The 24,706-nt window shown below is 51.3% G+C and overlaps 1 protein-coding gene across 3 annotated transcripts in view; it reads right to left on the bottom strand.

The window, feature by feature from the left end:
• Positions 1 to 24,706, bottom strand: part of LOC130141715 (protein CEPU-1) — a 361,301-nt gene that overhangs the window by 315,274 nt on the left and 21,321 nt on the right. Inside the window, exon 1 of one of the 3 annotated variants that reach the window (XM_056322847.1) lies at positions 544 to 580. The exons of the other annotated variants lie outside the window; for them this stretch is intronic. Within the exon in view, the coding sequence (XP_056178822.1) occupies positions 544 to 565 (22 nt within the window). The 5' untranslated portion in view covers positions 566 to 580. Of the gene's footprint in view, positions 1 to 543; positions 581 to 24,706 lie in introns of those variants that run through there. 3 annotated transcript variants of the gene reach the window in all.

Raw genomic sequence — 24,706 nt, 5'->3', positions numbered from 1 at the left:
CAATGCTTTGGGTCAAGGACCACGTCTTTGAAACGAGAAGGCAAAAGGCAGGTACCCATCTTGGCTCTGCCCGCAGTGACACTGGGCAAGTCACAGGAGCTCCCACTTCTGCAACGGGCACCAACATTGAAGGGACTTGGACCCACTGGGGCTTCTCCAAGACCCTCACCTGCAGAAAAAAGCTCCCCCCCCCCAGCAGCAGCACGGCTGGCTGCTTTGCTGACCAGGGCTCACCTCTGCAAAGTTCATTGCAAAGACGGCAGCGCCTGAGCAGAAGGCAGCCGGCGGGGCTCTCCGCAAAAGCCAATTCCCACAATAAAGAGCTGATGGGATTTCTGTGTGGAAGGGGGCAGGGAGGGACAGGGGTGAGGGAGCCAAGCATGTCCCAGACAATCACTCCACCGGCGCTAACGTGCGGATAAATAGCCGGTGCCGACATCTGCTGAGAAATATCTTCCCCACTCCACACTGAGAACTGCGATCTAATAATATCCCATCTGCCCCCCCCCCCCACCCTTCTCCATCCCTCCCCCACCCAATTACCGAGCCTGACATTATCCGTCATCTTCCCTTTGTGTCGGCAAGAATCCAAATGCAGATGCCGGGAAATTAATAATAATTGTTGTGTCAAAATGCGGGATGTAATCAGGATGCGGCGTGGAAGCTAATACAAACACAAACAAATGGTATTTATCCTCCCGAAAGATCCCTCCCCTCCCTTCCCTAAGGGCCGCTGATGATAATACTCATGGAAGAGATGAATCAGTGCTAATATAGGGATTAGGAATAGATCCCAAACCCCAGCCTGGGCTGCAATCAAAAGGAGCGCTCTTAATTGAAATTAGAGCTGGGATTTCTGTGCCTCTGCAGAGATGGGTTAAGCCCACTGGGGCTAAACAGAAGGGAAAATAAAAATAGCATCTTTATTCGGGAACAAGAAGGTGGGCAACGAGGAAAAAAGATCCTCTCCAGCTTCGGCACACCTGGTTTTCACAGCCCTGGCTTTTGAGGCTGGGTTTTGTCCCAGCGCCGATTCCCGCAGGCAGGGCAGAGACGAAGCGCTCCTGCTCCTCACGCAGGCATCTCTCTGCCTTTTCAGCTCGAGCGCGGGTTCAGAAAGGATATTTCAAGATCAAACCGTGCCTCCCGTGCTCCGATGAAACACGGGGCCAGCTGAGCTCCAAGTCCTCTTCTCTACCCTTTCCTGAAACCTCTTACCCCTCTGAGTGAAACGTGCTCTTTACCACCGTGCTCACACCAGCAAAGAGAAGTGCCCTCGCTTTTATTTGGCAGCCGAGGTGCGGGGACACAAAAGATGAGGGAGAGACCACCAGCAAAAAGGTACAACTCCTGCTTTTATTGCTGCTTCAACCCCTGCGTCCCTCTGCGCCCAAGGGCCACCTGGACCGATATCCTAAGACAACTTCATCTGGCTCACCCCAGCAAGCAGCCCCCCCCCCCCCCCGAGCTAAGCACATTTGAACATCCACCATTTAAAGGGGCTGAATTCTTCCTAAATCCCAGTCCCAGGCAAGAGGGATGCTCAGAAGCCAGGTACTTAATGGCCATATCTCACTTTCTCTCTTTCCAAAGGGTCTTGCCGATGACTGATGACTCTTACCTTCTCTCTCCCAGCCCTGCATATCACCCTGAGTGATCCCTCTCCACGGATGTTACTCAAAGGAGTCTAGCACACACGAGAAGCAGAAAATAGGATCCAGCCCCAGCTTCTTCCCATGAGGGTATTAGCAATTCCTATACTTTAATTCCAAATTAGACTTTACTTCTAAAAACAGGTTTCTAAATTCTTGGCTAGGGAACAGTGCCACAGCCTGCGCCTCCCGCTAGCAAATACAAACCCAGACTGAAAACAAGCCCAAAAACCAAACCAGCCAGCTCCAAACACTCCTGGTCCCAGCAAAGGCTGGGATTTGGCTCTGACCTTCACCAGTCTCATCCAGCTTCCCCCACCTCCAGCCTCCCCTGCCCATAGCCCCGCTGTGCAAAAAGCCCAGCCAGGAAAGTCACATTCCCGGAGCCGGGAAGCAGAGCGCTAACCCTCTGCAAAGCTGCCGGCGAGCCTGTGCAGACTTAATTCATCTGCTCGGCAGCGGCAGGTCCTTCGGGGCAACCCAAAGGGCTGCAGGTCAAGAGAGACTCAGTCAAGTATGGCCAGTTAGAGATGACTTAGATGCATTTCTATTCCCCATCTAAACTTGCTGTATCTCCACAGTGTCCTCTCCAGGAAAAGCTGGCACGACAGCAAACATGAGTGCGTTCAGGAAAACATAGCAACAAATGCTGATATTGCTGTTCACCCCCGGCTGCATCGCTCCGCGATGATGCCGTGGGTTTTACAAGCCTCCTTGCATCCCAGCCAGACTTTGATTTATACCTTCAAGCTGCGGAAAGCTTTGCAGACACCGAGCTGACTAGACGGTTGTAATGACCAAGATTTCAGGCAGTGATCTGGTTATACAGAAACCAGAGTTTTGAAGACTGCCCGTAAAATTCCTCGGCAGCTTTTGTTTGTACAGTCGGTTACGAGCGTGCCAGCCAGCCGGCCAGGACACCTTTGGATTAGCCTTGGGACCAGTCTAAGAGCAGCCCCCAGCTCCGAAGAGCCTGGCTCATCGCACACCGAGCTACTGAATCCAGCACAGGTCTTGAGGCCGGTCCAGTGTTAAATTGATTTTAAACACAGGCACCATCTAGAAATTCGGCGCTTTCGCAGCCAGATGCATTTGGAGTGGGTTTGCAGCTGGACAGAGACCATTACGAGTTCAGGCATGTACAGCTAAATGAGCTCCCCAAGGTTGCTCAGCGGGGTGGGGATTCATCTCAGCCAGCTTCTGCTCCCAAAAACTCGGCGCTCTGGTCCAACACAGAAATCTGGCTCCTCCACCAGAACTGGAGGTTGATGCTTCTAAAAACCCCTTATCTAAGGATGCTATGAGCCCTGCCTCTCTCCCTGCTAACCACCTGACACACGGGCTGGACCGCAGCCTCCACACCCCAGAGCTGCTGTAGCACATTACGATATTCCACCTAAAGAGACTGAGCGGAAAAGCAAAGACCTGACAAGTTCTTGTTCCTCCTGCCACCTCTAAACACACTCTTTATTCCCAGGCTGATTTTCCTGTCTGTAAAGCACATGTCCGCGCTGTCGGCATCCCAAGGCTGGAAGGCATCCAGGTCCTCCTCCCAGGCTGTACCATCCCGTCGCCGAGCTGGTGCTGTGCCTACTTGATCCCTCTCAAGTCACAAATTATACCAGCAAAAGAGGAGCTGGGTGAGGACGAGCCTGCAAGACACAACCGCTCCGCAGCAAACCCCGCACCCGCGGCTGGATCATGGATTGTTGCGAGCATGAAAATTCATTCATATGAATTTGGAATATAATACCTGACACAAGATGTATCACTGCTGCCACGCTGCAATCCCAGATAAGGACACAGCAGTAACAGATGGAGGAACAAGGCACTTATCTTGTTAGCTGATGGATTTATCTCTCCTTCCCCCACCCTTCCCTACATATTCCACAGTGTGCAGAGTGCCACGTTCCTCAGCAGAGCAGCATATGGAGCACGAATTGATTTCTTCCTAACACCCCCTCCACACTTTAATTCAATAAGAGCTGGAGTGGCGGATAAACAGCTTGTTGTGCTAGGAAAATTTCAAAACAGTCAAGAAAATGTCAAACTGTCTTTTTTATGAGTGGCTTTTTTTTTTTTTTTTTTTTCCTCCCCCCCCTCCTTCCTTTTCCTTTTTCTTTCCCCCTCCTCCTCGGGTGCTCAGTATGGCAGCTGGCAGCAAGGAATTGTGTGTGTGGAGAGAGCAGTCCTTCCCTGGCTGCAGGGATGCAGGCACCAGAGCATCTTCTGTCAGGCCAGCCCATGGCAGAAGGTGGCTCCGGTTCCATCCCTGGATGGAAGCTGAGAACAGAGCGGCTCTGGGTAAAAGATTAGGCAGATGGTTTCATCTGGCAGCTCCCTTAATCTCATTACTGGAGCCAGTGGAAGTTTTTAATGTGATCTCTCTTGCCTTCTCTACCCTCACCCCATTCAAAATGTCTGGGTTTTTGGGGGGAAAAGACATTCCCTTGGTAGTTTCTTTGTTAGGCATGAACAAAACCTTGGAAAAAAAAATTCCATTTTTTGGTGTCCTCTCACTCTTTCAGTGCTTTATTTTAGCTCTGAAACAGAGAAATTCTTAGAAAGGAGGAAGAAGCAGAATCAGATGTATTCTGACTCTTGCTTAAAAAAAATACAAACCACTTTGGAATACCAGGGACACGCTTCTGAAGACCACAAGCCACCTCGTTTGCTCTCGCCCTGCGGGCCCCTGCTCAATGCTGCCTTTGCCCCTAAGCAGAGGCATTGGCTGCGGTGTGGGAATTTACTGGGGGACGCGGAGAGCCGACATCAGCATGTCCCACTGCTCGAGGGTCCCCACAGAGGCCTCCAGACTTGCAGACCCCTCACAAGCACCTTGCTCCAGCTGTTCCTCACGCAGCTGCCTATTTCTTTTCACCCTGTAAAAGAGCCGAGAGCCTTAATCCCCTCCCAAACACACCATCCCATCGCTCCCCCTCCTTCCCAGCTCTCCTGAAGGTTTCTCACCAGATAAAAGCCTCCATGCTTTCCCTCCCCAGCTATACATCCTTTTTCGCAGCTCGTTTCCCTGAAACTTCTCTGCATAGCAGAGACCACCAGAGCCCCAAAGCTCAGCCTGGGACCACGTGTGGCCCCAGCCATCCCCAGCTCACAGCAAGCAGCTCCCAGTGCTGGTGGGAGCCACCTCCAAGAGGGTTTGCAGGAGGCATCGGATGAATGAGGCCCAGCCCAAGAACTTGCTTTCATCTTTTTGAAAAAAAAAAAAAAAAACCAAAAAAACAACACTAGCACGAAGAAAGAAAAGGGAAATGGGCTCCCAGAAATGTCACCAAAGCCAGTGCATTCCCAACAAGCTCAACAGAAGACCTCACTTAATGAATTTTAAAAAAAAATATGTCCCCCAAGAAATGTAGGAACAAATCTGTTTCCTTCAAAAATTCTCCTCCCGATTCGGTGCAAAGTGCAACTGGGGCGTGCAGGGAAGACCCTGCGCACCCATGGTTAGATGCCATCGGTGGCCTCACCACCCTGGTCAGAGTGCAACACCTTTACCACACAGCACTGGCAATTGCTGCTCTAGAGGTCAAACAAGGAGCTGCAAACCCCAGTCCAGGACAGTATCACCCGCTGACAGAAGCCCACGGGACGGGCAGCGATGTGATACTTGGGGCTGCCCATCCTCGCAGGGCGAGTGTGCAGGAGGGAAAGGACCTGCTGTTAACATGCTGCAGCAGCGCACAGGCACACAGCAACTTGGGTCGTGAGCTGGGATCATTTTGGGGGAGAAATGACCCACAGGAACGTGACCCAGGGAGGAGGGCTCTGTCCTGCTGCTTTCCACCTCCTCGCCATCCGCCTGCTGCTGTGCTAGAAGACGAAAGCCATCTCCCCACCCCCTCTGCAGCAGAGCAGTGCAGAAGGCTGCAGGATCCTGCAGGGAGACGGCATGTTTAGCATGCAGGAGAGAGTGCCGAGCAAAAGCCCTGTCTCGTGCCACGGTGCACAGGGCCTGCCAAGCAGCCGGCCAGGAGCAGCAAAACCCTGCTGGAAGGAGTGGGGTGGCAGGTGAAATCATAGCCCCTCCGCTGCTGCCCCTCTTCTTTCCATTTAGCTCATGGTTGTGAAGCAGGGCTTGGGTTTGGCACCTCACCTCTCTGCCTCGGTTTCTCCCTCCAAAGCAGCAGTGACTGCTCAGCGCAGCGAGGCGATGCCGGGATCCGGCCACCCGCCTTGCTACAACCCCAAACTGTCAGGCAGGAGCATCGAGAAACTCATCCCTTTGCTCCAGGAGCATCCTCTCTTCGCTCCATCCCTCCTCCTGCCAGCTCAGGCTGGGGACCCACAACACCTAGTGACAGCAGCACCACCCAAGCACCCATGGGTGATGCTTCCTGGCCAGCACCCACCCCGTGCCGCAGCCCCCAGCCCACCACTGAGCTCTCCTCCTCTGCCGCAGCCCGGGGCTCATCCCCTCCGAGCCTTACCTGCCGCCAGTGTCCCCACCTTGTCCCTTCCCTGCTGCCTCCATGGCCACACCGGAGAGGGGACCAAAGCGGGTGGCAGCACCAGCACCGAGGGTGGCCGGTCCCTGTTTGATGCCTCTGTCTCTCATCAGCTCCGACCCCTCTGTATCCACCTCCCTGGCAAAGGGCACGACAAGCCCCTTCTGCCCCCTGCCCCGGGACCCTTTCAAACCTGCCTCTTTCAAGCCAGGCTCTCACCGAGCACCCCAATTACGGCCCCATGGCCAAGGATGAAAAGCTGCTCTCAGAGCATTCTGTTTTCTCTCTCTCATTCCTCCCCCCCCCCCCACCTCCTTTTCAAGGTTCCTTTTCCCTCCCTTCTCGTAAGGTTAAAGAGCTAAAGACCAACTCAGAGACAGATAATAGAGTGACAGCGCCTCATAAAAAAGCAGCCGAAGCTTTGGAGAAAGCTGGCATACGGTGCATTAGGGATTTCTGTCGCAGCAGCTGGGAGTAACAGTGACCCTCTGAACTCAATTTGCTCCACAGCTTTAAAACGAAGGAAAGCCTTTGGACTGTCAAACTCCTCCTCTGGCTTCCCAAGGATGGCTGCTGACTCCAGGCACGAGTTTTCAGGGGCCCGATGCCCTCCTCGCCCTAAAGCTATTGCTCTTGGTTCATACCTGCGGATGGAGGCGGCATCCCAAACCCTGCAGGGATGAGGTTAGGTGGGACGCGGTGCAAAAGGGAATGCAACCTACCAGACGGGAGCAATGTCGTGCCCCGAGCTGTGAATATACATATTTATCGATTACAAAGCGGTAGCAACCCTTCAGAGGATCGCTTTCAACGCAGCACCCCCCCTTCACTCTTCCCCCTGTCCCAACCTGGCAAAGGGGTGAGGGGGGGATGCCTGCAAGGTTCCTGCTGCATGCCAACAGCTCAGCATCACTGCACAAACCCATCACATTCCCCTCTGCCGCTGCCTGCCCTTTTTTTTTTTTTTAAACGAGCAGAAATTCTTCCCACTACGCATTAGCGCCCAACGTAATGGTGCAAAGCATTTTTCATTTATCATCATAATGCCAGTCAAACGAACCCCCTAATAACATAAATGCAAGAGGAAAGCTATTAGAGTTTATTTGTGCAGTGGCTTTGAACTCGTCCCCACTGCTCCAACCGTGTAACTGGAGGGGATGGATGGAGCTTGCATCTTTAGGCCCTTTCATGGAAAGCCGTTTCTCAGCTAGCCAGAATCTTTCCTTACAGGCCACTGCAACCCCACACATGTTGCTGTGTTCGTCAAATTATCAAAATAAATACCTAGATACCCAAAATAACACAGTCCTTTTTAGAATCTCAAACAGTCCCCGAGATCTTTTGTGCCTTTCCATAGGTATGACGTCTCCAAGTCAGGGTACTGGGGAACACCACGCTTGGCTATTGTGCTCACCTTCAGTTAAACATCCTCAAAATTCTTTGCCTGCTACTCCTCCCACGCGTACCCAAAAATATTTTCTGCCCCACACAGCCCCGCGTGGACTCCCCCCACCCAGCTCTGCATCTCCAACAAGCACCATCAGAGCTTCCCTGATGCAGCTCAGTCCAGACGAGCTCCTCCGCGACCCACAGGACACACACTGGAGAGACCCATGCTCACGCAAGAGCTCTGCTGCCATTGCTGAGGCTCACTTACACAAGGAAACGTGCCAAATACTTGGAAGATTGAAGTGATTTCTCTATAAAGCTCTTTGCTCTCCTTTGCTGCAGCCGTTTCTTTACTATCAGGGTGGCGAGGCACCGGAACGTGTTGCCTGGGGAAGCCTGGAGCATCCCCAGCAGCACTCAAGGCCAGGTTGGAGGGGGCTTGGAGCAACCTGCTCTAGTGGAGGGTGTCCCTGCCCGTGGCAAGGGGGGGTGGAACTAGGTGGTCTTCAAATAAAGCCCCTCCCAACCCAAACCATTCCACGATACCCACCCTAGGCGTTTCACCACAAGCATCTTTCCCTCTTCTCTTGCAGGTCCATACGCAACACTCCAGGTCCAGCCCTCAGCATCCCCCACCCCCAAGATCTTCTGGCTTAACTTGTCCCAGAAGCTCTCGACCCCCAGCAGCTCTGTCCTGGAAAGCTATCACAAGGCATTTTATATACAATAATTCCCTCATTAAGCTTAAATTAAATGCATATTTCAGAACCTACGAGTGAGAGCAAACTGTTCAGTCTTATGCTTTATTAAACAAAAAAATCTTTGTGTGGAAAGAGCCTTGGTGCCAAATTACAGCCCTGCTGATGGGGCCGAGCTATTCCCAACCGTACAGTAACCGGCGTGTCAAGATGTGCAATGCTGGCAGAGAGGACCCGCACTGCGGAGGGAAACAGAACAGCGCCCGCCTGACAAATTAGTTTACTCATTAAGTTAAGAAGCCTATTTTGCTTGACTTCCACAAATCAGTGTGCTTAGCAGTCAGGAAACTTCCAGGGAAGGGATATGCCCAACGCGGTTGCAAGCCGGCAGGAACCCCAGCTATCGCCACCGCCGTGCAAGAGTAAGCCTTCTCCTCTTCACCACGCCGTCTGATGGAGCAGGGAAAAATCCCTGTATATCCAAAGGGATAGCAAGAAATCCAGGGTCATCCGGGGCCTGGATATAGGGGAGGGCAAGGAGCCGCTGTGTGTTTGCAGGAGAGCATGCACACCAGGGTTGGAGCTATGGTGGAGAGCTGCAGGTTTAGCAGCTGAGCAGCAGTGCAATGAGGGGCCTGTGGCATCGGCTGGGGACAAGATGCCACCAGTGAAGCAGAGCCAGTGGTGTGGAAAAGCAACCCCACGCCAAAAAAAAAACCAACAAACAGTGGGCAATGCTGGGGATCAGGCTGACGGGCAGAGAAGTGCTCACCAGCCCCCCTGCCCATCACCTGCCCGCAGCCAGAACCAACAAGCTATCAGCTGTCTCCCCTTCTGCTCTCACAGCCTTACGAAGCAATAAAAATAACCACCAATAAAACCCAGATTTATTTAAAAAGCTCTTCCCCTGCCTCTCAGTTCGCAGCTGATGGGCTCTGGGACACAGACTTTGCAAAGAGCTTCCCCGGGTGCAGAGGTGCGGGAGGGGAGAAGGGATGGGAGGACAAAACTTGGGTGGAAAGAAAAATGACATGAATTGAGAGCAAGAGTCACAACAGAGGAGGGCTCGCAAGAAGGGAAGACAATAAAACCCAGGGAGGCAGACAGAGATTAATGAGTGTTTCCCAAGTATGATAATTTCTGGATAGGAACACATTAAGTTTAATATCCTTATAGGCTACTGAGAAGGACTGTATCTCTCTGACCCCGTGCACTGAGGGAAGAGGTCCTGGCTGGCTTTGCAGGACCCTGCCCATCCCACAGCACATCTGCCTGAGCTTTTGTGTGCAGGGGACGGATTTTCTACCGCAGTACAGCTCCGAGCCTGTGCATTCGTGCCTCCTCTGCAGCAGTACATCCAGCTGTCAGCAGCCAGGCACCGGTGACACATCCCCGAGCACGGGCTGAGGACACCACAGCCTGTTTGGGGAAGGTATCTGTGGGTGAGCCCACATGCAGCCCTGCCACCACGGTGGCACGCCGGGACACCGCTGTGGCACACACGGCCCCACTGCTGGCTCCGCAGCCTCCATGGAGATGCCAAATCGCACCCATTGTGCGTGGCTAACCGGGCGTTTGCCTCCCGCGCTCCAGCCCGGCAGAGAGCAGCTGCGGGGAGGCTCAGCCCTGAAATCCCCATATTTAACACCAACCCAAGGCACCAGCCAGGCAGGGGTTTCTGTAGGGTTTAGCTCCACAGTGGTTGGTGCCAACGTTTTGCAGAAGCAAAGCAGACGTGGTTACGATTTCTCGGGCACTGCTGGAGGGGCTAAACTCTGCTCTTATTCTCATGCTAGACTCAAAGAGGATGGGATTGTTTTCCTGAAATGATTCAGACTGTCTAGTTGTTGCCATCTCAGACTTCGTTCTGTGTCCCTTGACACCATCCAGCCACTCTGCACCCCCTCCACGTGTGCATCCAAGCCCTACACAAACCACGCTTGAGCTGCCGCAGCTTGGCTTTGCCTGCTTTAAAAAAAAAAGCTACCACAAAGCCCATGGGAACGGGGTCTCCCTCCCGTTGCTCTCCACAGAAACCACTGAAGCAGACGGATCTGCTCTAGCAACCATCAGTGCACCCTGCTGCGAGCCCTTGGCTTGCGACCGCAGCTACTCCACAGGTCTCGGCTCTGCCAAAGGCTGCCCTGAGCCAGACCCGTTGCTCCGGAGTCAGACAGTTTGCCCAGCGCTGTGGTCCCTGTCAGCTCCCCACCAAGATTTGTGGGCTGTGCAGAATTGCTTTATTGACATTTAAAGGTCTTTGCCAACCCGGCCCCGCCATATCTTTGTTACGGAGGATGGGATTCGACCCAAGTCTGCTCTGCCTTAAAGTTCAGAGTCAAGTGTACGCTGTTTTTGCCTTCTCAGCTGCTATGACAGTCACTGGCTCGGTGACAAGAAGCATGCCCAGGGCCCCACCATGGCCCTGAGGGACCTGCCACAGCCACCAAAGCCTTACACCCACCGTGCATGGGGCATTGGCACAGGAGGCCCCAGCAGCACAAGCAGCGGCAGGGGAGTAAGCCAGTCCTTCCTACAAGGAGCTGAACACACACAGACACGTGTCACAGGGTTTGGACAAGCAGCTGAGGTGATCAGGATGCCAGCAAACTGCCCGATGTCCTCAGCTGGAGCCAGGACACCACCAGGAGAGCCCCCAAGCCAAAACGCACGCGCATGAGCCAGGGAGAGCATGGACAGGAGCCAAGGGCGCGGGCGCTCCATCCCTAGCAAGCCCTTACCAAACCAACATCCAAGGGCCAGCCAGAAGGATGCACGTGACTTAAAGCACAAAGTCAACATGTCAGGACACGGTTCCTCCAGCCCCTGTTGTGCGTTTGAGGGAGCTCAGCATTTGGGAAGGCGCAGGGAAAAGCCTGAGACTGGGATCTGCCTAGCACAGAGGGACTGTAGGCTTTGAGGGGGGAGGTAATTTGGGTGAGAGTGGTGATGAAACGATAAGAGTTCACAACCTGATGGAAAGTAAGCCACGGAATAAGGATAACAGACTTCAAAAGCCAGATTTCAACAAATTCAGGAAGCCGGTAGATGGGGTCTCCTGGGAAAATCATCTAAGGTACAAAGAAGGGGAGAGCTGGCAGTTACTGAAAGAGACTATATTACATGCACAATAGCAGGCTATCCCCATGCAAAGGGGAGATGGGAAGCATAGTAAGAGACTGCTACGGCTGAATCTGGAGCCATTCAATGACCTAGAAATAAAGAAGGAGCCACAGGAAAAAAAAAAAAAAAAAAAGGAAAAAAAAAGAAAATAAAATCCGGAAACAAGAGCTCGTAACGAGGGATGAGTATAACAGAATTGCAATGGCATCCAGGGATAAAGTCAGCAGCAGTAATATGCAAAACAAGTTTCAATTAGCGAGGGACACAAGAGGAGAACAAAAAGGCTCTTGGATATGTTCAAAGGAAAAGGAAGGTTAGGTCCATTGCCAAGCAGGAGAGGCAAGCATGCGGCAGAGATCTTCACTGCCATGTTTGATTATATCTGTGGAAAGGAAGGTATATAGCAAGCAGACAGCTCCAAAATATGTTAACAGGGAGATGGGCATTCACGCCAGCACAGGAAGGGAAAAAGGGTTAAAAAAAAAAAAAAAGAAAAAAAAAAGAACAAGCTGGAAAAGACTGAGGGAGGTCTCCCGAGAGCTCGCTGAAAAATCAGGCAGATTCTTCCCTGAGCCACCAGCGCGGCTCTTCGGGAGCTGGTGGAGGCCAGCAGAAAAGGCAAGAAATCTTCATATCTTTAAGAAAAAAAAAACCAAAAAAAAAACCAGCCAGGAGCTGCAGGCAATCAGCTCAGCTTCAATCACAGGGAAGATACTAAAACAAACGATGAAAACTATCACAGCTTGCAAGTCCTGAGTATTTAATAAAGGGGGGGAACAAAATAAAAAACAAAACCCACAACCACCACCGACACGAGTTTGTCAAGAACAGATCATGTCAAACCAACCTCATTTCCACCTTGACAGAACTAGACCTGGTGGATAAGAGGGAAGCTGTAGACATGATACAACGTGACTTTAATAAGGCTTCTGATGCCAGTCCCACACAGCACCCTCCAAGGAAAGTTGAGGAAACACCGTCTGGATGTAATCACTGAGGCTGGGGGCAGAGGGGAGGAGGGATAACAGCCTGTTGACAAAGCACTCTCAAAGAGCGCTGATCTATTATTTACGACCAAGCTAGGAGGGCAGCCTACAGCGGGATTCCTCTGGGGCTTGTCCCCAGCCCCGCTCTCGCCAGCATTTGCATTTAACAGCTTGTGTTACAGATCCAGGAGCACGCTTATTAAAATCCATCGATGATGCCAAGCTAGGAGGAGAGGGGCTGGAAGGGCTCTGAGGGTAGGACCAGAATCTCAAATCACCTTGGGAAGAGAGCGATAGCAAAGCCAATACGGGCAAGCGTGATGTGCTAAACTTCAGGAGGAAAAATTAAACACATGCAGAAAGAGGAAGAAAAACAACTAGGGAACCACGCGCAGGAGAGGAGCGGGGTGTTACAGCAGACCACAAACTACAAAGGAATCGACCAGGCTACAAAAGGTGGCAAATCTTACGTTACATGAGCATTGCAAGAAGGACAAAGGAGAATTGTTTTGCTCCACTTGGTTTAATGCAAGGGGCTCAGCTGCAGCACTTCATCCCAATCTAGACATCACACTTTCAGAAAGCTAAAGGTCAGGTCGCCGTGGCTTAACACGTTAGCATCTACCCGCTGACCTGTGCTAACCACGTTGCCTTCCTCTGCAGCACATCTGGCTGTGCCAAGCCTGCAGCTGGACAGTCCCTTTCTTTTCAGATCAATCTAAACCGCATCTGCCACAGCGCAAGACATACATCTCTAACTGATGGGATGCAATTGATTGCGCGCCTGAGCCACGGACAAGTGGGGGCGAGCCCACGGAACAGCAATGAGATTGGTGAGAGATGCAGACAACTAGAGAAAGATGAAAGACACCGGGCTTTGCTTTGTCACTAAAGGAAAAGATTGAGTAAGACATGACAGTACTCTTCCCATACACAAATATCATACTGAGGAATCCGTGAATAATTACTTGCCACATTCCTTCAAAGAAAAAGAAAGCCTAATTTACAGCAGAGAAAATTTTGGTTGGGCACTTGGAATAACTCCCACCCAGGCTCGTGAAACCCCCACAGAAGGTCCCCAAGAAGCTACAGCACCTCCATCATCAAAGAGCAGCTCAACCGCCCACAAAGGATGTCCCATGTGTGCCCAACGCCACTCCAGGGTGACATCAGCTGGGATCCCACCTAGCCCTGGGTTTTTGTAATCCCACAGAGGTTATTCAGCAGCAGGCTAAGACACAGCAAGCTCGGAGGTTTCACAAAGGTGGTGCGGCAGCGTCACAACAGACTGGACCATGAACTGTCTGCGACGGGCGCCCAAGTAATCTCTGCAACATCAACGAGATCCATCTGCGAGCACCTGCTCACCAGTGGGAGCGATGGCTCCACCATCCAAGACGGCGTGACCCCACAAATCACAGCAAGCCACACTCAGCACTTTTATTCTTTATTGTTACAGTTCAGACAGCTCCATTATTTATCCAGATTACTTATTCATGTTCTATTTCCAGGGACAACCCGCTCCACTGGATAGAGTTATCATCGTCTCTCCTCTTCTCACCCCCAGCTCCTGCTCCTGTTTTACCACCGTTCAGGTAGTAACGCTGGCTTTGACTGGAGAGGCACCCTATCCATCTCAGACCACCACACGTGACCATCCCGTTACGCACTTGTCCCCTCTCTCACACCGCTCCAGGGTTCTGACCAGGGGACGACAGAAAAAGCTCAGCCAAAACCAACAGCCAAGTCTCAGACACCGACTGACAGAAGCACTGAAGATGTCCTGAGGTGACTCAATCGGAGCAAGCAGGTTTTCTGGCCACCTTCAGACACTGAAGAAGCTACACCAATTCCAACAGGTATTACTCCTACCCGGAGAGACAGCGAGTGCTGGTCATTAAGAGCAGCGTGGCTGCTGGCTTGAGTTCCATAAAGGAATCCAACAGATTTCCATATCCCTCCATCACCAGTGTTCTAACCCCCTTCATTTCAAGGCTGCACCTCGGAGTGCAGATGGACTTTTAATAGGCTTTGCAAAGAATTGAAGGTTGAAAGGTTATCGTGGTGGGGAAGTACCCGTCTCCAAGCAGACTTAGATCACGCTATTTGCCCCCAGGTGAGTGAGACACCAGGTCAGACCTCTGAGCACAGCCCTACCTCCTAAACAAGACTCCATCACCCAAGCTGAATGGGTTCGGTGGCTCCTGAAGCCAGCCAGCTCTGTGAAACATGTCCTCCTCCCCCTGGGGACCTCACTTTCCCTCTCTGAATTGCTGACATAATGGAAGTTTCACCATCCCACCCCCAGTGAGAAAGCATTCAGAGAATGAAAAGTATTTCTAAAGAGAAAAAAATTCACACCGTTGCCAGAATTTGTCCTTGCTCCTCTGCCAAGCACCATGCGGATCCTCCACCTCCAGGTCCCATCGTCATCAGCTCAAACCCACACCTGCAGCATCCATCCTCTCCATCACGCTCCCTCCCTACGATACATATGATACCCCCAAAACCACGCTGAGGTGGAACGAATAAAATAAAAAACTCAAAACATCCAAATGAATTCCCTTAACAAAACGCTTCGCTCTTGTTTAACAAAGGGAGGTTTCTCCAAGGAGCGATTACAATCGGAGCAGCCGCCTAACTAGGCTTCAGACAGCACTCCAGGCACACATTTCTGACTGTCAGACAGCGCTCCGCAAGGTTTGCACCCTGTTGCAACGGGTGTTGAGCACCTCTGAGCACGCACGGCAGGTTTTAGGGGGCTGCTGGCTTCAGCAGGAGCTGGAAATACTAAATAGTTGAGCCAGAAAGCGCTCTCAACCTGGAGTATCAGGTGCGATAATTTGTAGTGACTTGCTCAGCATTTCATCATTCTTACTAAAAGAAAACCAAAAAAACTACAAGAGCAAAAGCAAAAACTCCAATTGACCCTGCGTGTTCCTCTCTCCTCCCTGGTTTAATCACACGTATCCTCACGGGCATGACCCATGCACATCACAGACCTCCTACTAAACACATCAACACCACCGCCACCACGGCGTTTCATGACCTACAAGCAGGCATCTATTTCCAGGTCACTTGGAGAGAGCTACAACAAACACGAAGTCTCAAGACACAACACGCTGAGCACATAAATACTCCCAGCTCCAACTTCCAGCCTCTTCCCTGCGCCATCCTTTGAGGTGCAGAGCAGCAGCGGCGGCTGAGAGATGCTCTAATCGGTGCATCTAATTTCAAACGGCATGAGGACCATGTTATGCCTTGGGATAAACGTGAAAGGCTGCCATTGAAGTAAGAGAGAGGTATGCACTTCAGAAGCTGGAATTTGGCCTCCAAAAAAAAGTCACTAAAACTAAAATATTAAAGCGCATTTTAAAACCTAATAAGGCAGATTAGTAATCAAACAAGAGCGGCTTGCTGGGGGACTGATAAGTGAGGAGGATTCCAGGGGCAGGTACCACTACTGAAAGAAGGCCAAAAAAAGCCTTATTTAGAGTAAAAATGACTTTTGATTCAAAATAAAGCATGGAAATTCTTTTTTTTTTTTTTTCCTCATGCATTTTCCATGAGAGAACAAGCCCAATCAGCCTTGTTTCAAGCAGCAATGCTGAAGCTTCCCACCTGGACTGTTTTGCAATGGGAAGGATGGGAAATTGTCCAGTGACTCAGTAGCATGATGCAAGCTATGGGCCCATCCCTCCCATAGATATTCCAAGGACTTTTGACTCATTCTGAAAATTCCTTGACCCAGCCAGGTCCCAGTTTCCCAGACCGTGCTGCAGAGGAGCTGCAAAAGTCTTGCTCCTTCACCAATCCTGCTGGAATCGGGCCTCTATATTAACTGCTCATTAAATTTGTGCAGGACACGCCTTCCGCTTCAAGCACTGTCCTCAAAAGCTGAGAAGTCATCAGGAGGAGTTAGTTTGGGGGAGGGATGGCACACGGAAAGGCTGGTAGGATGGTGGGAGCTCAGCACTTTCTTTCAAAGATTTTTCTCAGCACCTTAACTGGGAGATCCTTGAGACACAAATAACTAACGAGACAGCAACGTGTTGAGCTGCAAAGGCTGGAATACCTGTTGTTATAGCCCTGGACCTTTTGCCATCTTCAGACTGAGGGATCAATACAGGTTTTGACACCCATCAAGCTTCAGCGTGCCTACAGGCTAGCAAGGAGTGACCCAGGGCCACCTCTGCTAAGACCTCTCTTCCACCTAGCGCTGCCCTCACCTCCGGGCTCTGCAGAAATCCTCCCACACAGGGGAGCTCAGCAGTTTCAGTTCCCCGAGAATGGCATTGCTGTGCTTATTCCCAACCAGATTCAATGGCTAAATTTAGTCTGGGTTAGCTGGAAAGCAGGCAGCATCTCTTCTCACGCTGCACCTTGGAAGCTTGTATGAGAACCATCTTATAAAGAAAGGGCAGATGGCTCATGTTCAACCCAAATTTGACACGTATTAGCCCAAAACGTGGCTCAGCTCTATTCAATCTCTAAAGCCTCTGTACAGCTCCTGAGACACCTCCCTCACCCACACCAAACCCCTTTAAAACGTCAAACCCAGCAGGCAACCAGCCATCAGAGGGCATGCATCACGATGGGCACACTGGGGCTCAGGGGTCCAAGGCAATGGGGTGGGAAGAGCTTCTCCCACAGTCCCCAGGGGACCCGAGACCCCATCCATGAAGAAGTTGTGGGGGAAGAGGAGTGACCCCCCGGTACTAACTACAATCAGGGTCCCGGATGCATCTTCCCAGCGCGGTCCGAGCGGCTCCGCCAGCACAGCCCAGGGGACCAGCAGCAGCTCCCTCCCCCCCCCAGCACAATTTCATGTTCACTCAGCTCCCTCCAAACGCAGGGATGTTCAAGCCTTGTTACTTCGACTGGGGTCAGGGAGACTGAAAACATAAGTGTATAATCCTTTCACGAGTTAATTAAAGTACCCATCCATCCTTCATTCAAACCATTAGCCATGGGTTTTTACAATTAATTATTTGGAACCAAATCAAACAAACAAACAGACAGAAGGCACAGAAAGGAGAAAGCAAAGCAGAGCCAGGGCGCTCCTGCAGCAGGGCACAAACAAGGCTCCCCCGCGCCTCCCAGAGCCACACAACCCATCGGAGCCAGCACAGGGGTGGTGTTGGAGGTGGGGGCCCTGGTTCCAGTTTAGGTGCTATCTCAAGCTGCTTCCCCAACCTTGGAAAAACCTCTTCGTCTCTCCTTGCTTTACCGCCACCCCTTCATACCACGACCCATCGTGCCATGCCGTACCCCAGGCACCCCTCCCTTTGCTCCAGCAAACACTTGAAGTGCAAATAAACTACAAATAAGCGACTTATAAACCAGGAAAGCTTTTTGGTGAGGTCTTGGTAGGCTGGGGCACTTGGGTGGACCGCTAGCATCCCCAGCCCTGGCCTTCCCTGCTACCTGAGGGCTCACAAAGGCATCTGCCAGACCTCAAACGAGCAGAGAGCAGAGCGGAGGAGCTTTTCCACCCACATGGACAGCCCGGGAAAGGGCTCCTGAATATTGCACGGAGGGTAAGCAGCTCTCCTCCCCGCTCGGGTGGAGGCTGGGTCCCCAGCTGAAGCTCTTTGGCCTAGTTTATCTCCTCTCTTCCATGATCTTTCTCCTTTTTGAATGCTTCATTTCAGCACAGGTATGCAAGGGGAGAAGGGGAGGTAGGGAACAGGGAACCATCCTTCCTTTTCTCCGCTTTTTTTCCTTGCATTTCCTTCCCTCTCATTTGCTGTCGCAGCTACGCTCTGTCTCTTATCCCCAACCTCCCTCTCCTCCATGCCCTCCCTACTCCCCTTCAAGACAAGGTTTAATGTCTTTCCATCTCTTCCCGGGCAAATTGCAACGAGCCTGCCGGCTGCTCGGGTGGAACACGCTGTTTTATATGCACCATAAAAGGAGAGAACTCTGTAAACAATATTATTTTTAATAAAATCCTAGGCTTTGGCAGGCCAGCTGCTTTTGTGTCTGTCTTAATTTAATCAGACGATCAGCTCTCTCAAGCAGCAAGAGGGAATGAAAAGCATTAGCAAGGAATCAAGGAACTGGTGAGGAAGAGACATGATTTCCATCAAGTGCTTTCTGGCCCAGTGTGTCGCTATGTGAGCGGGACCAAGTTTTCGGGAAACAGATTCCCAGCCTGGCGCATCCAAAACCAACTTTGTCAAGGTGCAGAAAGGACACGAGCACACCTAGGCAGACAACACTCACCCTACGGTGCTTGAAAAAGAGCCATACAGCTGGTACGGGCAATGAACAAACCCAGGGCTCCCGATATTTTCACTTACAGCAGATCACTGTGGCTGTCCCTGGGTGCTGGCAGGTCTCCCAACATGTCCCACGCTCCCCAGGATGGGAATCCTGCCCGGATCCATGCTCCCACCACGCTTGTACCCAGGTACAACCATCCAAAACAGCACCCATCAGCTCCCTGCCCACAGCCAAACCCCAAACCACACTGGCACGCCCCATTTGACACCTCAAAATTCAAAATCACGTCAATACAGTGAAAGTATTAAGGATGAAACACTAAATCCTGCAGACATCTCCCCAAAGATCCAGCCAAGGCTACAGCATCATCAGGAGACGAGCGTTCTCCAACGAGCGGTGAGGAGGAAATGATGTTGGCAGCTGGAACGAGGGCAGAGGGAGGACAGCCCCAAGCAGCCCTTGACAGGCAGCATCGCAAGCAGCAGCTGAGTTTGAAAGGTATCACTTACAGACAGCAAAAACCTGGCAGAAGCAGCTGATGTCGTGACGCTTCTGTTCTTCAAGACCAAGCAACAGCCAGCGAGCATCTGCTGCGTGCAGTCAACTCCCTTCCTCTTGCTCCCAGCCCTCACAAGAGGCTTCGCTGCCAGCAGGCTCAAAGCTTGGCCATGAAGTCCTCAGAGCCTAAACCATTGCAGATGTGATCCCCGCCTCCTTCTCCTGGCTCTTTTTTTTATCTTTTCATTATTTTAATATTTTTTTTGCCACTAGAACAGCCTGGAGCAGAGACCAGGACTCCCCTGGCCTGGGAGCAATCAAGAGTTCCTCTGCTTCCACTCCAAGCCACAAATCCTCCAGAATAGAGATCCTCAAAAATACAAGATAATAATTGCTAATTACAGACACAAAGTAAACAAATTAATTGATATTTACTTGTTTACCCAGTTACAAAAAAATGTTAATCACTTAGCATGTATTTTTAAGATACTAAACTGTGCTAAGGCGCAGCCATAAATATCACCAGTAAAGCAAATATGGTGCTCAGCACTGCAAAGGAATTAAAATTAGTATTTAATTACAAGAAATCGCTCGAAGTTCTTCTGCTACCATTAATCACTTTCAATTACGAATGTAATTATAAGTCATCTTTTCTCTTTGGGTGGTCGCTGCTGGGACCTGAAGCGGTGACCCTCTGCTCCAGAAGAAAGCACCCCACTTTGCTCACCAAAAGACAACTCCTCTCTGACTGAGCTAATGGAATCGATCAATTAGCGCCTTTCCAACACTCCTAAGTGCCAAGGGCATGCAAACAAGGAGCGGGTGATGAAGAAGACCGAGTTACTTCATCCCCTTTCGCTTGCACAGATTTTTACACTACCCACCCGCCAGCAGCACAAGAACAGACTCAGGGCTACCGAGATAGATAAATCGATGTGAAAAATATTCCGTCCTCAAATCATTAAAGGACGAGACGATAATGTTATCTCTTGCTACAAGGCAAATCAAAGCCTAGAGACTTCCCCCCCTGCAACACGAAGCTTTTCAGCAGGGACACGTGGCAGCTCGACTCTGCGCAGGCAGAAGAGCAGTGTTGGAGCGCACAGCTGAAATTTGCCCCCCTCCCCGCCTTGGCTTGGCTCTTCCCCAGCCTTCACCTTCTCTGGGGCAGGCAGTTACCAGCCAAATCGACTCTGCCTGGGCTGAGCTACGGTCAGCATCACCTCTCGGCAGTGCAGGATGCAGCGTGCTCGCTGCGGAGGTAATTTTCAGCTACGGATCAGCTCTCGGGGGTATCTGCATCGGGAGTCTGCAAAACGTAATTAAGAAAAGCAAACCTGTTGGCAGTAAGATCTAATTTGCTTTATAAGGGGGGCAGCACTTGGCTTCTGGGGGACTTGCAAATCAAAAAAAAAAAAAAAAAAAAGGCGCTGAAAAACTCCCCCTCTGCTGCATGCTCAGCCTCCACCACCAGTTCAGACTTCGCTCAAGGAGTTCGGGACAGTGGAGCTCAAACCCTGACCACAGGCAGTCAGTGAAATAAATCAATAAATCCACACATCAGGCTGGACGAAGGCTGCCGCTGGCAGAGCATTTCCAACCTGGGACACCAGTGCCCTGATAACCGTAACGCTGCTTCTTGCTGCCTTGACTCCCCCCCAAGTCCATTTAGCCTCACAGCCTGCTTCTGGCACTGCACAGTACCAAAGACGACCAAAACACAGAAGACAACATGGAAAAAATCAAACGGAAGCGCTCCCTTTTGGTTCCCTTGGCACTTCTGCACAGGGAATGTGATTAGACTGTCCTTATCTTGGTGGGAACAGTTGTTAGCAATAATGAAATCATCCAGTCTTTCTTTTTTGAAATCCAGCCACATCCTTTGGCTCCAGGAAACAGGGGCAATGACATGTGCTGTTTTCATAAAAAGTCACAAGACAACATATTTCATTGCAATAAATTCCCTTCCCTCAAGTGAAGAGTGAAGGAGAGAGATTTCAAGGACGAGAAAAGTTTCAGCCAAGAGAAGGGGCTGATCTGAACTTCTGCCCATCTGACACTTCTCACGAAGCCAGCTCTTCACAACCTGAAGAAGGCTGGATGATGACAACACTCGTTGCTTTCTTCTCTCTATTTGCTTTTGTCTCACCTCCTGCATTGGTAACAGGAATCACCCGTTGAATTTCCACGCTGACATGAGGTCAAACACGATGAATTTCTGCTGGGAAAGCCCAGCCTCTGGAGGACAGACACTTCTCTCTCAGCGTTGGCCAAGAGTCCAGGGAGGACTCAAGCCAAAACCTCCACGTGCTTCTCCCAACAGAGACTTGCGGCCAGCTGGGAGTGGGGAATATGCTGGCTAGGCTGTAAATCTAGCCAAACCGCATGCTTGACCCTCACGTCATCCTCCCTGGGCTCTTCCACCACTTGGTGTCAGGTCCAGACCGAGACCCATGCTCCCTGCCAGGTGCTTCTCTCCACCAAAATACAACCCAGCATCCCTGAGAACGACTTCTGCATCCCAACCAGCACGTTGCCACCCGTGCAGAAGACACACATGGCGACTTAGCGGCTTTACACCTGAATTAACCAGGCGCCGTCCCCCCCCCGCCCCGTGCTGTGCTTCCTCCTAATTAGCAGGCTGCATTTCACCATCCTCCCAGTACTTGGCCGAGTCTCCCCTTCCCTCTGCTCCTCGCATATTCTGTTCACTGAACTAATTGCTGAGCGCCTGCACCCTGGGTGTCTGCTGCTGTTGGAGAAGATTAGTATTTTTACAGAGGGGAAAAAAAAGATTAAAAAAAAAAAAAGATTGTGTTTTTTAAAGCAGATGAAAGGAGAGCCCAAGGAGATGTGCATTTGACTCTCAAACACGCTCCTTCAAGTCTCCCTCAGCAGTACTTAAAGGCGTTTCCAAAGCAAGACTTTATGAATGCTAAATGAACCCGGCGCCTTGTTCCTTTGCCACAAGAAAAGAAAAAAAAAAAAACTTATCTTTTATATACAACATTTCCTTTATGGCTGACACTGTGCATCATGCATTGCTACTACCAGCCCCACTTCAGACACGACCGCTGACCTTCACAAAGTCACAGGGAGACCGCTGCCTCACCAGGCTCGAGCAGCGCGCTGCCGGGCAAGGGTCACCGATCTCCGCTGGATCCAAGCGGCCACGTAGCTTTTCACCTGCTGCTTTCCAGAAAGGGCAAGGTTAGAAAAACACAAACGAGGAAAAGTTGAAAGTCTTGTTTCAAATCGCTGTGATCTTGGAGGCCCCAACCAAACGTGGGACGTTGGTCAAGAAGTATCACCTTCCAGAAAGCTTTGGAGCTCAGTCAGGAGGGATGCAGGATGGGCAGGGGAATGATGCATCAAGGGGGAAACAGCAGCAGCCCAGCAAGACAGAAGGACAAGGGAAAAACCACACCACTGACCATCCAACCCTGCAAAACCACCTGTACCACCACCTCTGCTTCACTGAGGGCTGCTGGTGGGGTCCTCGTTTGCCGGCACGCAAACTCTCCCTGATTTCAAAAAGGGCAAGCAACCAGCACACCGATGCATCCATCATCTGAGCACCTTTGGCCACCCAGGTCGCAGAGTCAAGGCCACACACCGCTCTTGCAAACTGAGCCAACAGCACAATGCAGTGCCAAGACTGCCCACCGCCCTGGCTGACAGCCTGCTCCCCAGCTCGGGCTCACCCTTACCGAGGATTTTCCGCAGGACCGCTACCCGTCCCTACCTGTGAAACAGGGAAGAAGTGTGCTTAGCTTCGCACAAAACACTCTGGGCAGAAGCTGATCCACTCTCGGAGGAGAGCACCCACCCAGAGGAAGCTTTGGGAGATTTAATTAGCTACCGTCTGTGCTGTTTGAGCTTGTTAGGTGCTATATAATTGCTAAATATTATCATCTCTGCAGGTACAGCAGTTTGTTAGGGTAATGATAATGATTGACATTTCCCTGGCATCTTTCATCCCAACCAGATCCCTCTACTCTATTATAAAACACTGCTCTGCCTTGGTTCTCCATATGTCTCCAAACTGTCAACAGGATCATAACTGGCTCAGTGTTGCCAAAAGAAATAAAGGCACGAAGTCACTCGTGCAAGTTCACAGGACGTTACCAGAAGCAGAGCAAGGATCAGTTCAACTTTACGCTCAAGAACGCAAGCTGCACAGGTATGCACGTGGTACAGAGATACACAGACTCTACTTCAACAAGGACATGGAGCAAAGCTGCAAGAAGCAGTCCTGTAAGCCACCGCAGCACTCAAAAACCTCCCTAGTCCATCCCCGTCCCCCTCTCCTGACAAGCCAGCAGTACGTACCACAGCCCAACCACCACTTTGAACAATATATTCCAGGGACAGCAAAGCAGAGGGGCCATGGAGTGATTAATTAGAGACTATCAGTTTGGGATAGGTCTCTAAATTCTCATTAAGTCAGGTGCTGAGGCATCGCACATTAATCCAGAACATTTCCCCTTCGGCCCAAACAAATAAATAACTCTTGTATAATTCAGGGAGAATTGGGTGGAGCCATCTCTCCCCCTCTTCTCTGTCTCTTTCCAACCAACCAGTGAATAAAACATCGCCCGCAAATCTATTAGGCTAATTTTAAATCCTGACAATTTAGCAGCACTTCAGCAAGATAAGAGCCATTTATTAAAAGCCACAGTTCATTAAGCCAAATGCTGCTGGCGTATTTACTCAGAGAAATGGGGCTGGGCTTGGCTCTCACCAAGACCAGAAGTTCCCAAAGCAACAGGAGCGATCCCGTTTCACCCAAGAAGAGAGACCAGCAGGAAACTTTGCCCACCCTGAACCCAACAGGGCTGCACGTGCTTCCCGCTGAAAGGGCTGGGTATCGGCGCTGCCTCACCCCACCCTGCTGAGCATCGTGTGGCTCCGAAGCAGGAATCATGGGATGCTCCAAAGCAGGAGTCACAGGATGCTCTGCAGGGTTATTACCTAGGGCTATGAAAAGCTTCCAGGAGCTCCATCAGAGCAGCAGCTCACACGGTGCCATGCCTTGCAGCAAGCTTCCACGAAGCCATGCACCACCACACCGGGGACTGCTCCCAGAAGGATCAAAAGCAGAATCCGGATCAGGCACACACCACTTTGGACCCGTTCCTGTTAGTGGCAAGCACAGATTGACTTCAGAGCAGGGACAATCGCTTCTACAGCGAGCCAAGAGAGGGCTATTTAAGAGGAGCTGTTGCTTGCCAAAAGCTACCAGATTGCACCCGGAGCTTTCCTTCCTCCAAGCTGCCACCTGACATCTCCGCTACGCCCCTTTTGCTCTGCCGCCGCATGGGCTCCCGGAGAGTCTGGGGCTGTGACAATGACAGCGGGTGCTTTGGGACACAGGGAGAGAACTCGGGGCTTCCCATTTCCAGGGTGGCAAGGGGAAAGAGGAGGGGGACTCAGCACTGCCAGCAGCCCTGCTGTTTGTGAACCATCATTTTTGTTAACCTTCATGAGGGACAAGTTTGACACTCCACCCAAATCAAGATGCTGAGGGGCCACGACAACTCCAACCGCACAACCGCACGCGCCCACCTTCTGCCAAAGCAAGTTTTCCCAGCAAAGACGTGCCGGAGCACAACCTGGCAGAGCACACATGGCCCTGTCAAGCTCTGCTCCCCTCCAGGAACCGC

The sequence above is a fragment of the Falco biarmicus genome, chromosome 20, assembly GCF_023638135.1.
Source record: "Falco biarmicus isolate bFalBia1 chromosome 20, bFalBia1.pri, whole genome shotgun sequence".
Taxonomy (NCBI): Eukaryota; Metazoa; Chordata; class Aves; order Falconiformes; family Falconidae; genus Falco; species Falco biarmicus.
This window is presented reverse-complemented; position numbering and strand designations above follow the sequence as displayed.